This window comes from Hypanus sabinus, chromosome 6 (genome assembly GCF_030144855.1).
Source record: "Hypanus sabinus isolate sHypSab1 chromosome 6, sHypSab1.hap1, whole genome shotgun sequence".
NCBI lineage: Eukaryota > Metazoa > Chordata > Chondrichthyes > Myliobatiformes > Dasyatidae > Hypanus > Hypanus sabinus.
Window position 1 is genome coordinate 138,543,313 of NC_082711.1, and position 15,952 is coordinate 138,559,264.

A 15,952-nucleotide genomic window follows, 5' to 3' on the forward strand; every position below is an offset into this window, starting at 1 on the left:
AATGTTAGAACTCCAAAGCACCCTCAGCTCCCCCTCCCACACTCAAGCAGAGGCAAAGTAATGACCCCCTCCCCCACCAGCAAAAAAACATCGGCACCCCCCCCCCTGAGCACTCAAGCATGCAGCAAAGCATCAATAGAGACACAGACTTGCAGCACCCCAAAGACTACTCATTCACCCAGTAATTCGACACACCACAGGCTCTCTCTCTCCCTAATAAGGGAAAAAGAGGTGTCCCTGTTTCACATGCAGGCAGAAGGACATTTCTCTACCTGACTGTTTTTAAGAGGTACTGTTGAAACTAGTGAACTGTACCTCTGAAACAATATATGAAGAGTGGGCTACACTGCTTCTTCTGCTGCCAGAATCACAATGAGTTGGGCATTGTGGAAAAAAATCCATCATCCCATCTCTTGCAAAATCACATCAAGCACTGGTTAGACAGACAGACATACTTTATTGATCCCGAGGGAAATTGGGTTTCGTTACAGTCGCACCAACCAAGAATAGTGCAGAAATATAGCAATATAAAACCATAAATAATTAAATAATAAGTTTTTTATGCCAAGTGGAAATAAGTCCAGGACCAGCCTATTGGCTCAGGGTGTCTGACACTCCAAGGGAGGAGTTGTAAAGTTCGATGGCCACAGGTAGGAATGACTTCCTATGACGCTCAGTGTTGCATCTCAGTGGAATGAGTCTCTGGCTGAATGTACTCCTGTCCCTAACCAGTACATTATGGATTGGATGGGAGACGTTGTCCAAGATGGCATGCAACTTGAACAGCATCCTCTTTTCAGACTCCACCATCAGTGAGTCCAGTTCCACCCCCACAACATCACTGGCCTTACGAATGAGTTTGTTGATTCTGTTGGTGTCTGCTACCCTCAGCCTGCTGCCCCAGCACACAACAGCAAACATGATAGCACTGGCCACCACAGACTCAGACAGACTCAGGTTATGAGTCAGGATGCAAAATGTCTCCAGTCAGTGGTGGTGCAAGAATTAGTACTGACTCCTCAAGGCTTCAGCAGCCTAGATTCAGTCCTGACCTTCACTGCTGTCTATGTCGAGTCTGCACGTTCTCCCTGCAGTTGTGTGGATTTCTTTAGATGCCCTGGTTTCCTCCCGTATCCCAAAGTGCTTGTTACTGCAAATTACCAGATAGTAGTGCAATTAGGAATAGGATGGGAGTTGGTGGACATGTGAAGGAGAGTTGCAGAAGTCTGGGGAAATATGGAGAGGGTGAATAGGACTGATGGGATTAGAGTAAACCATCTCTGTGGACTCAGTGTGAGTTTGTGGAATTTATTATCACAGGCAGCCGGGGACGCCAGGTCATTGGGTGTGTTAAGGCAGAGCTTGATAGGCTCTTGGTTGGACACGGCATTGAAGGTTAAGGGGAGAAGGCCGGGGAGTGGAGCTGAACGGTGAAAAACAGGATCGGAAGGTTGAATGGCAGAGCAGACTCAATGGGCTGAGTGGTTAATTCTGCTCCTGTGTCTTATGGTTGAAAGCATTTGGAACTTGCACAGCTATTGCAACATTGAATTGCAATGAATTATTTTAAAATCTGGATCACGTGGAGAAGTTGCATTATTTAGCCATTACTTCTCCATCCTAGTTCTCCACCGCATTCTGAACACTCCTCCATGCCTCAGATGTCCCGGGACATTGTGGAAGCACAATGGAAGAAATGCACGTTGGTATTTTGCCCTCTCCGTGTAACTGGGCAATTTAGTTCTGTCATAGCGGTCCTGAGTCAGTTGCGCGGTCCATGTCAGGGACACACTATGCATTTCATTTTGTGACTTGTGCGAGCAAGACACATATTTATCAATGTTGTCAGTGATCATTTAAAACTATTCATATTTTAAGCTTTTTAAGATGACTTTATTTTTGTTTCTATTGTGCTTATCATTTAATAGTTAAAATGCATTCAAGGTCCCAGCTGTGACGATAGTCATTAAAACATGTCTGTGAACTGCTCTGAAAATGATCTGCACATGCAAAAGGCACTACAAAAGTCCAAGTCAACTTTTGTACTTCTTTTCAGAGACCTGGCCCGGAAGGATCTGAATGGAGCCTCGGATCCCTTTGTCAGAGTGCAGTACAATGGGAAGACCCAGGAAAGCTCTGTGAGTCCAGCCATTTCCTTGGGATCCAATAATGGTGATTAAGGTTCTGTTCAGTATTGATCAGCATTGATCAGGTGTTAAAAATATGTGGTATATGTTTTTCAACTTGGATTTAGGCTCAAGTTAAGAGTTGAGAGTTGTCGATGTTGCTGATTTAGCCTCCACCAACCGACCGGAAGGCATGTGTAAATACAACAGTGCTAAAAGTCTGCAGATATTTTTACACAGTTGTTAGGTGCCATTTTAGCAAGATACACTTCCTGCCTCATATTTCAAATACACTAAGTGATCCTGACATGTAAACTCCATCAAATTGTTTGAAATATTTCTCTGTCAAAATTGCCACTGTCACTGTCTGCTACTGTTTATAGAGTCATAGAGCACTACAGCACAGAAACAGGCCCTTTGTCCCATCTAGTCTGTGCTGAACCATTAACCTGCCATCCCATTGATCTGCACTCGGACCGTGGCCCTCCATACCCCTCCCATCCGTGTACCTATCCAGATTTCTCTTAAACGTTGAATTCAACCCTACATCCACCACCAGCACAGGCAGCTTACTCCACACTCTCACCACCCTTCTGAACGAAGAAGTTCTCCCTCATGTTCCCCTTAAATGTTTCACTTTTCACCCTTAACCTGTGACCTCTAGTTGTAGTGTCACCCAACCTAAGTGGAAAAAGCCTGTTTGCATTAATCCTATCTACATCCCTCATCATTCTGTAGCCTCTGTCAAATCTCCCCTCAATCTTCTATGTTCTATGGAATAAGGTCCTAACCTATTCAACCTTTCCCTATAACTCAGGCCTTAAAGTCCTGACAACATCTTTGTAAATTTTCTCTAGATTCTTTCAATCCTATCTTTCCTCTAGGTAGTCGACCAGAACTGCACACAATACTCCAAATTAGGTTTCACCGACGTCATAAACAAATTTGAACATGACATCTGAACTGCTCTGCTCAGTACATTGATTTATGAAGACCAGTATGCCAAAAGCTTTCTTTACAACCCTATCTACATAAAATAGTTTCTTGACACCACTTTCAAAGAATTATGGAGCTGTGTTTCCAGATACCTCAGTTCTTCCACTCTGTTCAGTGCCCTACCACTCACTGTGCAAGACCTGCCCAGGTTAGTCCTCCCAAAGTGCAGCATCTCAGACTTATCTGCATTTAATTCCTTTTGCCATTTTCCAGCCCATTTTTCCAGGTAGTCCAGATCCTGCTGCAAGCTTTGATAGTCTTCCTCGCTGTTCACTACACCCCCTGTCTTGGTGTCATCTGTAAATTTGCTGATCCAGTTTACCGCACTATCATCCAGATCATTGATATAGATGACAAACAACAATGGGCCCAACACTGATCTCTGCAGTGCACCATTAGTCACAGTTACAGGCCTCCTTTCTTTTCTTAATGAAGACTTCAGTATGTCTTGAAAACCAATCTATATACTACTAAAACGCTCATGCTCTGTTTGTCTATGACCACCAAGTAGCGCAAACGGTGCATTACAGCGGCACTTTTTTTGGCTAAATCACCTTAAAATGCGCTAACTTACAGAATGCAGGCAAAGTTCAGGGTTATATGTTGGTATAAACTTGCTCACCCGTCAATCAACAGGCCCCGCTTTCCACAGCCTGAGCCGATTCCAGCTTTTAATGGAAACCACGAGGCAACACCATGACGCATGCGCACGGCCAGCCTCAGCAGCGCCTCACGGTGCTCACAAGAGCGACACCAACTGGAGCAAAAGGTCAGGGCAGCTCTATTTCAAGTGGTCATATTCTGCTAATCACCATCAGCATGTGCAGGATTGGCACAGATCAAACTGCCACCCATCAATAAGAGATAATTAAATCTAATTGTAATGACATACTTCGAGACACCCATCAAACCCTTTGCTGCAGTCAAAGGACAGTGGTGACTATATCACGTCCATTTAGGAGAGCGCCAACCACATCATCAAGAATAATCAGCATCCTGGATGCTTTGGTGTTACTGCTTCGTATCTTCTATCCGGCATTAAGGTAAAAAAATATGGTCAGCCTCATTATGCCATGTGGAATGAGAAGGGGGACATTTTGGTTAAGAGATGACGCCAAAGTCATCGGGAAGCAGCAAGGAGAGGGAGAGAACAAGAATCGGATGAGGCCAGGGCCACACGATTCCAGGATCAGAGACAAAGAACAAACAGCAGAAGAGATGAAGAGACGGGGGATAAAAGGGCTGCATGTCTCCAGAATGACAAAAACAGGCACAGAAGGAGAGCGGAAGAGACAAAGGAGCAGAGAAATGCACATCTCCAAGATCAGAGACAAACAACAAACAGCAGAAGAGATGAAGAGACAGCGGATGACAGGACTGCACGTCTCCAGAATGACAACTAGAGGCACTAGGGTGGCAGATCAACCAGAATTGTTGCCAACAGAAGTGTCCTTCGTTAAACAAGGAGGAGCTATATTTGCCTTGCTACACATCTTTCTTCTTTAATAAACTGAGTTTTCCTTCTTTAATTTCCAAAGCACATCACATCAGACTGCACTACCTTTCTCTCAAAGGGTGCCCCAACAGGTCACCCAGATGTCTAGTGTTCCCTAAACCTGTTATCTTTACTTTTATTCTGACGAGAACATCCAAACTCTGTACTCTCAAAATTTCACTTTTGAAGACCTGCCTCTTACCAAGTACTCCTTTGCCAGAAAACAACCTGTCCCAATTCACACCTGCCAGATCCTTTCTGATACCATCAAAATTGGCCTTTCTCCAATTTAGAATCTCAATCCAGACCTATCCTTTTCCATAATTACCTTGATACTAATAGCATTGTGATCATTAGATGCAAAGTGTTTCCCCTACACAAACTTCAGTCACCTGCCCTGTCTCATTCTCTAAAAGGAGATCTACTCTCAGCAAGTGGGACTCCTATGTACTGATTAAGGAAACTTTCCTGAATACATTTGACAAATTCTTTCCCATCCAGCCCTTTTAAGTATGGAAGTCCTAGTCAATATATGGAAAGTTAACATCACCTACTATCACAACCTTATGTTTCTTACAACTGTTTGCGATCTGAATACAAATTTGCTTCTCTAAATCACCTGGACTGTTAGGTTGACTATAATATAATCCCATTAAACTCAATCACATTCTGTGCCATCTATGCATTAGTAATTAGTAATTCAGCTAAATTCTAGCCTGTTGTGGAATGTTTTCTATCCGTTTCATTGTTAAATTTCAACACCTTTGCAATGCCTGTTTTTTCAGTGACGATACTCAGCTGATGCTGAATGATATTATGAATGAGGTTTGTGCTTTATAACATTATTGAAATGCAAAAGAACTGAGGATATTTCTCATATTTCTTCAGACAAGCCATGAGCTTAATTCTGCAGTAGCATGTCCTGTTATAGAACAGGACCCAAAACATGTCACCCACAGTCCTCTTACAACACAAATCAAATGTATTCTTTGGGAAGGTCTCATTAGCCAATTCCTTTTGTGTAAAGACACTTAACATTGCCCTGAGTCTGCAATCTTCACTATCCACAATCCAGTCTTCAAAGACTAGTTTACTTCCCTGTTTATTCTTCGTGGCAAGTTTAGTTGCCAATGCCCACTATTCGATTAGTGTGTCCCCGTCCTCACTAAGGAGAAGATACTTCAAGCTAACAAGGTAGTTTAAAACACAATGTATTTATTTTCAGTGATACATGTTTAAATCCAGACAACATTCTTAAAACACATTTAAAGCTCACAGAAGGTTTATATCTTATAAAATACTTCCAAATTAGAAATCATTTCTAAAACACAATATATTTCCAAAACACAGGTACAATTTCTATAAACTTAAAAGACAACAGTGCAGACAAATGAATTGTCTGTTGCAGAAATTGAAGACAGAGGAATGGATTCTAGTTCACCTTGTGTGTCTGTCATTCTTCTTGATGGTCTTTAACCTTTACTAAAAAGCCTGAACTGCTCCCTACTTGTTGCTTTGCCACTTGGGTGACTTCACATGTGTATGATAGTTCCTCAGATACCCTTTTTATACAAACAGTCTAAAAGCTGCTTGGAAACAGGGTTCCCAGTTACCCACAATTAATGCTGTGGGTACACAAACCTTCCAACTTATTAACACATTTGATATGCTAAGTGATACTATCCATCTGGTGTGCAAGCTTCTTTGAACTAAATAACTTAGCTAGCTTGTCTGTTTGAAAGACGCCCGACTAACGTATCCATTCACTTATTCTGCACCTCTTGAGATGTCAGTCCAGCTGCAGTGACCCAACATCCTGCTTTCTATAGACAGTGCATCTGTTTGCAAAGCTGCCCTTTCAACTTCAAACTGATTATTGCTCGCCATTTACACTGAAGACTGGCTCCCGTATACAACCAGCAGCTAAACAAAGAATACTAGTAGAAAGTTTGTCTTATTCAAAAACAACCCTTTGATCTCTCGAAGTGTCAGCTGCTGTGATTTGAAAGCCAAGCTTGCCAATGAAGAAGAGGCCCCCTAGCCCTGGAAGCGAATATCCATCCCATCATAAAGCACCATTTTATACACTTCTTTGCATGCTGTCCAGTTGTTGGTTAGTTCTTTCAGCTGTAAGTCCAGTTCGTATCCATACAAGTTAGTGTTGGTTTAACCCCTTCAGATAGTCACTTGTACTATTCCACCTTTACCTCAACCATCAGTTCTACGTTGTAAGAATGCCTGCACATTTGCAATGGATCAGACTCTCTGTTTCACAGTACGTCAGTTTCCAGAGCGTTCCTATCTGCTTCCTTTCTTCTCCAGAGTAGTACAACTGTTTATAGGTCTGTAAAGTAGATAGCTGGGTTCTCACATTGATACTGACTAGGTGTTGAATGTGTGACCTTCATTCACTCAGGTTTGCAGCATTCGTCTCTCCCTCTCTTCCTATCTCCCCATCTCTATCGCTATCTCAATGTCTATCTCTATCTCTGTCTCCATCTCTCCGACTCTCTCCATCTCCATCTCCAGACCTCTCTCCCTCGCTCACCCGCCCCTCCCCCCAGGGTCTGTCAGGATACTTGACATCTCTCTGGATGCTACACCTACTCAATCAGTCCAGTCTAGACCCTGGACCTTTCTTCAATATCTGATGAAATAGACTCAGTATTGTCATAGGATCTAGCAAAAATCACGAACCATTCTGATCTATTCTGAAAAATAACCCAAATGAGCTTTTCAGGGTTTTTTTTGCCGTTGCAATTACTTCCACTTTTTTAATGACTGTTACATTTACTTTTAGATCGTGGTAACTGCTTCCTTTCGCATGAAAACTCCTTTTTTAACTTCTACCTTTGCTTGTGGTGCTTCGCCTGATTCCTTCAAATATTCAAAGATCTTCTTCAGTATTTAAAACTATTGATGCACTATCATGAATCCGTTAATAAGGATCTCTAACATCCTGTGTTTTTGCCACTGTAGCATCACACTGTGAGTAGGAGTCACGTAGGAGTTGTGTGCAACATCTGTGTAGGAGTTGTGCTTATCCAATTTTGCTGGCTCTCATTTACATTCAATTGAACATATCCATGTGACTGATCTGATCCAGTAAAATCCTATCATCCTCTGCCTTCTTCACTAAATCTATATTCAATAGATGACATTTGGTTATCATCTGCCTTGTTCAATGTAACCTTAGAGTTGAGGGCTTGCCCACTTTCACTACTGTTACCCAGGCTCACCAGGCTTCTGTTGCACACCTCCACCTGGCTCTTCTACACTTTTAGGACAGGTCGATGATTACTGTATTGTGTCTGGCTTGACACAGATAAGGGCTTATCTAATTATCTGTAATACTGTGCACATCTTTCCAATACTGCAGTATGTCTAATGATCTTGAAGCATCCACATCTCTTTCCAGTCTAATTTCAGTTCCTGGAACTAGTGTTAGCCAATCAATGTTTATCCATGAATAATGTCAGCTGTTGACTTTACTTGCTGACTGTTATAGATCGGTGAACTTTTCACCTGACTCAACATCCTCGCAGAATATATTTTCAGGTTCATTGTGCAATTCATTGCTATGCTCAGCTGAACTTAGCTATGTATGCATGTCCATCATTGGGTAATCTATTGTCATGCCAGTGCTCATGTCAACACACTGACCACTTAACCATTCTCTTGAAGTCACTGATGCTGCCTGGTCTGCTGAGTTCCTCCAGCATTTTGTGTGTGGTCATTGTGCTTCCCACCATTGCTTGTGCTCACTTAAGTACGACATAAACCCAATTCCTTATTATCCTTATTAATTTCAGTACTGTCTAGACTTCCTCTTTCTGGCTTCTTACTATAAAAACTTCCTCTCTGTGGAAAAAAAAATCACATGACTCAAGTTGTTTTGATTCCCTACTTTGGCTTTAGACTTGAATGCTGAGCAGATGTGACCTTTTCCTGGTAATTAAAACATCTTGCTGTTTTAATCTGACATTTATATTGTCATGGATGGTTCATATTACATCTGTGACAGCTAGTCATGCCATCTTCACCCACGTGCTTTTGTTTCTATTTTGGAACTCTGGCCACTGATATCATTGCACGACTGTAAACTGACTCCATGTTTCTGCCTGGCTCTACCTGAAATTCTTACGCAGTATTGAGAAGCTTTGCTAGGTTGCTTTCTGAGTCAAAGGGCGTTGAGGTATGAAGACAGGGTGAGCACGTTAGGCCTGTACTCATTGGAAGGTAGAAGAATGGGGAATGTCAATGTTGAGACATAAGATTCTGAAGGACAAAAAAAAATAGTCTACTGGAAAAACTCAGTGAGTCAAGCAGCATCTGTGAGAAGAACAGAACTGTTGATGTCTTGGGTCAAAACCTTGCATCAGTTCGGAATTGGTGCAGAGTTCTGACACGAAGTGTTGAAAATAACTTTCTTCCCATGGAAATGATGAAGCCTTATAATGGGATGGATGTTCCTCCCACTGGGTTCCTGCAGCAGAACGTGTGTTGTCCCAGAATCTAGCATTTGCCATCTCTTGTGTCTCCAGGTTCTGAGGGAGAGGGACAGGGCTGATGCTGAGAAGGTGTTTCTGCTATTGGTTAATCTGGTATCTAGAACCAGGGGGAGCAAAGTTTCAGATTAAAGGGTTTCCAATTTCTGAGTTGAGGTATAACTTCTTTCCCCAGGGAAATGGGATTTTTTTGGAATTCTTTACCACAGAGAGCTGTGGGAATCGATTGAATAGATTCAAGGTGGAAATAGACAGAAATCTTAATTACAAAGGAGTCAGAAAAGTTGTGAAGGAGACTTACTTACTGCCCATTAACTGCAGCATTTAGGGCAGAAATGAAAGTACTCCATCTCTGGCGGTGCTCAGGGTTTCCTTCATCATGTTGGTAGCTTCCTCTCAATTTTCACTACTGTCAGTCATGCAAGTCCCAGGTAGAGACATAGGAATACCATCACACTCAGATGCAGAAGGATTCTTCATTGCAGTTTCCATAACAGTTTTGTTTATCCAGTCAGAATTGTTAGCCCTGAGCTGAACCCCCGAACCTGGAGGACTGGTGGATCACTATTAGTCTCTCCTCTACCCTTTGACCTGCTTGGTATGGGTGCCCCTACCAAGAGCCAAAGCATAAAGACCTGACTTCAGCCAGCATAGCTCTCCAGGTCATTGAGGCATGCAAGCCTCCAACCCATGACAAGGTTGTAGTCCTCTTGGCGGAAGAGAAGGAGAGAGGGTTGGCAAGTGACGTTGAGTCCAAGCTTGGAAAAGTCTTGACCTTATCAAGGATACATAATGCCTATAAGTTGGCTCTTTAGAGCAGCATGTGATTGAGACTACTAGGAGAAAGGCAGTTCTGGACTGGGTGTGGTGTAATGAACCAGATTTTATTAGGAAGCTTAAGGTAAAAGAACCCTTAGGAGATAGGGATCATAATATGATAGAATTTATCCTGCACTTTGAGAGGGAGAAGTCAAATGTATCTGTGTATCAGTGGAGCAAAGATAATTTACAGAGGCATGAGAGAGAAGCTGGCCAAAGTTGATTGGAAGGGGACACTGGCAGGTATAACAGCAGAACAGCCATGCCTGGAGTTTCTGGGGCAATTGGGAAGGCACAGGATAAACACTGTACATCTCAAAGATGAAGAAGTATTTTAAAGAGAGGATGAGGCCTTGGCATAAAAGCAAAAGGGAGGTTGTATAATATAGCAACAATTAGTGGGAAGTTAGAGGGTTGGGAAGCTTTTAACAAACAACAGAATGCAACTGGAAAATAAAAGCAAGGATATGATGTTGAGACTTTGTAAGGCATTGGTCAGACTATGCTTGGAGCCATGAGACCATTTTTGGGCCTCTTGTCTAAGAAAAGAGGTACTGGCATTGGAGAGGATGCACAGGAGATTCACAACAATTGTTCCAGGAATGAAAGAGTTAATGTATTAGGAGCATTTGGTGGCTCTGGGCCTGTAGTCACTGGATTTTAGAAGAATTGGGGAGGGGGTGTTCTCATTCCAACATATCAAATATTGAAAGCCTAAATAGAGTGGATGTGGAAAGAATACTTTCTATAGGATCAGAAAGCACAGCCACAGAACAGAGGGATGGCCATTTGGGACAGAAACATGAAGGTATTTCTTTAGCCAGAGAGTGGTGAATCTTTGAAATTCATTGCCCTGGATGGCTGTAAAGGCCAAGTCATTGAGTATATTTTAAGTGGAGGTTGATACGATCTTGGTTAGTCAGGGTGTCAAAGGCTACAGGGAGAAGGCAGGAGAATGGGGTTGACAGGGATACTGCATATATCAGCTATGGAGAAATGGCAGAGCAGATTCGATGGGCCAGGTGACCTAATTCTGCTCCCAAATCTTATGGTCTCATGGTCTAAGGAGTTGACTGACCTACCTCCAGTCCTGTTATTTATGTCCTTTGTTCTTGTACTCATTGCTATCTCCTTGGGCAACCTGATTTTACAGACAAGGTCAATAGTGACGTTCTGTGTGCTTAATAACTGATTGAATTTGCTTTTTGATTAAAACACAAACTTGCCACACCACACACGATCCAAAGGCGCTGTGCTGGGACAGGTCCATCATCGAGATGTTATACTGATTGACAGGTTCACCTCATTCTGATTCGTGATTCCAAATCTATAATATTTCACAATTTTGGAAATTTCTGCAATGTTTGTACAGCTTCACCAAAGAAAGTTTGCTATTGTGCTGAATGTTTGGGAGCATAACAGCTTTCTTACACAGTTGTGGCAAATTCTTACATTGCCTTTAATTTCCACTGTTATTTGATATGACGAGTATTTCCATGTGTTCTGTGTATGACCAAAATGCTTATGGAACTGAAAGGTTTTAAACGTAAGTCCAAGCAGCCATTGTGCTCTGTTTTCTCTCTTGTGGTGACACAGTTTATGCTTGAAGATCATCATGCTGCTATTTCTCCAGTGCTTAACTGTTCAACCCTGTACGGTACACGTTGTGGCAAATGCTCATGTGAAGTCAAAGTTAAAACAAGTTATCAAGAGCTTCCAGACTGGTCCCATGAGCTGTTCACTCATGTTCATTGCCAAGCTTGGAGACTGCTAATATTTCATTTGTGTTGCCAGTTTTTAGTACATGTATGTGTACAATCTCAGTGGCAAACTTCACTGATGCTTCTGGCAGAGAAAGGTCAGATAATTTAAAGTGGCATATCAGATGAAGGGTTGAAGCCTGTTGGAATGTCCTCTGGGTGCATAGATTCCAGGACGTAACTTCCTGGCTTTGTGCCTTTCTCATCCATACTTATATTGCATCAATATTTTTAAAATCAGTAAACAAAAGAATGAGAGAAAATGGGGAAAAATACACTTTTTTTTAATACCTCTATCATTTTATTTGTGGAAAAACCTCAGATAAGTTTTAAGGAGACTAATTTTTAATGCCTGGAAAATTAAGGTTTGCCAAGCCTTGAAAGAGTCTGGTTGAATAAGTTCCCAATGATTTCTCCAAATTCTCTGCTGTGTTTATGTACAAGTCAGTATGACTGGGAGAAAATTATATGCCTCAATTTTGTAGCTTGAGGAAAATGAAAATTTAAATAATTCACAATAATATGATTTAACTACCAGTTTGATTGCCACTATTTCTCATTGTGCTCTCTGCCATTTAGCATTTATAATATAAACAATTGTGCAGATGATGGAAATCCAAAATAAAAATAGAAATCATCTGAAAACACATTAGGTCCAGCAACATTTATGGAGAGAAATAGCATCAATTTTTCAGGTCAGCCTGAAACATTCACTTCTCAGCTGCTCTTGAACTTGCTGATGACTTACAGCATTTTTAGTCCATTTGATTAACAGCAAGTAGCTGGGTACGTAGGTACTGCTCAAGTGAAATCTTCTGAGACTGAGTTTTTGTTTTTTTTTGTAGGTTGTGAAAAAATCCTGTTACCCCCGTTGGAATGAGGTCTTTGATTTTGCCCTGGACAATGCTGTGACTGAGAACACCTTGTACGTGGAGGTGTGGGACTGGGACCTAGTCAGTAAAAATGACTTCCTGGGAAAGGTAGGTTATACTTGAGGTATACCTGGCTTCGAGCTTGAGGTTACTCCTCCTATGTGTGTTGAGAACCCTCAGTAACATTGATATTCTGATGATCTGGAATAAAAATCACAAACTGCAATTCAAGGAGGGATTGTCACACTGGATGATTTTAGTGCTGACACTGCATTTGAACACAGCCATCTCCTCCAGGCAGCAATGAGATAACATTCAAGCAATGTGACATAGCTTTGACAATCAAGGAATAAATTATTGGCCAGGAGACCATTGAGAATGCCTTGTTCTTCATTAAAATAGTGGGGCAGGATATTTGATGTCTTCTTCAGAGGGTAGCAGTGGGAAGAAGTTGAACATTTCTCCAGAAGTGTACCTCTCTGCCACTACTGTGCCAACTAGATTATAAATTAGCAGGTCAGGCAGCCTATGTTGGAGGGGAATAACCAGTTGACTTCACCAGGACTTGGCCTGAAACATCGGCTCGAAATCAAAATCGGATTTAATATCGCTGGCATATGTGGTGAAATTTGTTGTTTTGCAGCAGCAGACAGTGCAATACATGATAATGAAAAATAACAGTGAGAAATATAAACAAATAAATTAAATTAGTGTAGAAAGAGAGCAATTAAAGAAAAAACTTGTGATATAGTGTACATGGGTTCATTGTCCATTCAGAAATCTGATGGCAGAGAGGAAGAAGTTGTACTTAAACCATTGGGTATGTGTCTTCAGGCTCCTGTACCTCCTCCTTGATGGTGGCAATGAGAAGAGGGCATGCCCTGTGTGATGGGAGTCCTAACTGAAGGATGCCACCTTTCTGAGACATTGCCTTTTGAAGATCTCCTTGATACTGGGGAGGCTTGTGTCCATGACAGATCTGGCTGACTGCAACGTTCTAAAGCTTTGTCTGATCCGCTGCAGTAGCCCCTCCATACCAGGCTGTGATGCAACCAGTTAGAATGCTCTCTATGGTACACCTGTAGAAATTTGCTAGAGTCTTTGGTGATATGCCTGATTCTCCTCAAACTCCTAATGAAATATAGCCATTGTCATACCTTCTTTGTAATTGCATCAATATGTTGGGCTGAGGATACTGTAAATCTTCAGAGATGTTGATACCCAGGAACCTGAAACTGCTCACCCTGTCCACTCCTGATCTCTTGATGAGGACTGCTATGTATTCCCCTCACTTCCCCTTCCTGAATTCCACAAACAATTTCTTGGTCTTACTGATAGTGAGTGCAAGGTTGTTGTAGTGACTGCATTCACCCAGCTGATCTATCTCACTCTTGTACGCCTCCTCATCAGCATCTGAAACTCTGCCAAATTGTTTGAGCTGTGTTTAAGCTGTGCCTAGCTACACAGCTGTGGGTGTAGAGAGTGGAGCAGTGGGCTAAGCACACATCCTTGAGGTGCACCAGTGTTGATTATCAGCGATTTCTGATCTCCTGATGAGGAAGACCCTTCAAAAGATGTTTCCTGATTGGGATTTTGTGTGTGTTGCCAAAGATTTCCAGCATCTGCAGAATTATTGTGTTTATGAACTAGATTGTAAAAGCAGTTCCTGCATTATAATCTGGTCTCAGTTTTATAAATTTCACTCCTTTGAATATATGCTACACCCTCTATTAAAATGTCCAAACTCTGGTTTGTAAAATCTAGCCTCTGAATTATAAATTCCATCCTCTGGATCTTAAAATCTAATTTCTGGACTATAAATTCCAGCTTCTGATTAGAGCTCAAATTCTAAGGTGAAAGTGCTTCCACTGAGACACAGTTGATGTTTGTACTTCATACAGATTTGGTTCATTCTGGATAACGTATGATAGTACAGCATTAAGAAGCTTTTATTCTTGTGGCTTTGAATCAGTTCCCAGTTCTTCTTCTTCTGACTTCAAATGGTGGTTAGCAGTCCAACTTAAAGGTATATTACCACCACTAACTGAACTGGAGTGTGGTGTAGAGTGCTGGGAAATAAAACACTAACTAGTTCTTCACTACATGGATTATTTCCTTGTGTGTCAGCACTGCCTAGTGTCACGTTCCTAGGTTGTGCTGTGGAAAACAACATCAGAGTTCATACAGGGAGACTCTCTCTCCATCAGAGCATTGACCATCAGCCCATTAACTTACTCCCCTAGGATAGGTTAGAACCATAACTCATCTATCATTTGGGAGACCAACAAAGGAAGAGCTGTATTTCCGTTTTTATCTGAAGTCCGTTAGTGAAGAAGTGCTGCAACATAGCGTGGACAGCGAAAGATCAACTGGTTCACTAAGGATGCCCTATTGCTGGCCTTCATCTCCTGAAGATAATGTATGCAGAATTTAAGGATATTCAGTCATTATCCCTTCATAATCCAAATAGATTTGATTGCCTCCATGGACCTTATGTGTTGAATATTTTTGTTCTGTAAGACAGCTGCTAGCTGCTAAAGTAAGCTTAGTGCTCTTGGTCTCCTGTGGAACCTTGCTACGTGGGAACTGGCCGTGCATTGCACTTCTCGGACTGCCTCTCAAAACTGTGTGCCACTGCAAAGCTTCTAGTTTGACAACAATGTTTCTAAGATTCATGACATTATACAGGAATATTTCCATTAATTCAGCATATTAATGATTCAGACGACACCAAAGTGTCTCACTTCCACAGATGTACTTCTGAAGTGCATCCAATATTTGCAGTTATCTAAACAGCACTTGAAGTGGGATTTAAAAAATTAATTGAATGTTGCAAACATTGTGCAAAGTTTAGCATAAAGAAAACCTGTAAGTCTGAAACAAATGACAGAGATACACAAATGGATCTATTGTGCGTAAAGGAGATGAAGAGATTAATGATGTCCTCCTTAACATTTAGCTGATACAGAAATTAACTATTATCAAACACTCATGAAACTAGTACAGGCAATTCCTAATGCAGCAATTGGCATTAGGAATTCAGTGGCCACATCATTCACTACCTCCTATACCTAACGAAGTTGCCACTAAGTGTGTGTTCATGGTCTTCAGTTGCTGTAGCTCATCCACTTCAAGGTTCAACATGTTGTATGTTCAGTGATGTTCTTCTGCACACCACTGTTGTAATCTGCGATTATTTGAGTTACTGCCACCTTCTTGTTAGCTTGAACCAGTCTGGCCAATCTCCTCTGTGTTCTCTCTTTAACAAAACATTTTCACCCACAGAATTACTGCTCACTGGATTTATTTTTATTTTACACACCACTCTCTGTAAACTCTATATCATAAAAGAAAATCTGAGATACTCAAACCACAA

At 41.6% G+C, this 15,952-nt stretch overlaps 1 protein-coding gene across 2 annotated transcripts in view; it reads left to right on the plus strand.

The window, feature by feature from the left end:
* Positions 1–15,952, plus strand: part of rasa4 (RAS p21 protein activator 4) — a 317,606-nt gene that overhangs the window by 159,063 nt on the left and 142,591 nt on the right. For both annotated transcript variants that reach the window (XM_059973035.1, XM_059973036.1), the window contains 2 exons: positions 2,057–2,138; positions 12,550–12,684. In XM_059973035.1, the coding sequence (XP_059829018.1) occupies positions 2,057–2,138; positions 12,550–12,684 (217 nt within the window). The remainder of the gene's footprint in view (positions 1–2,056; positions 2,139–12,549; positions 12,685–15,952) is intronic.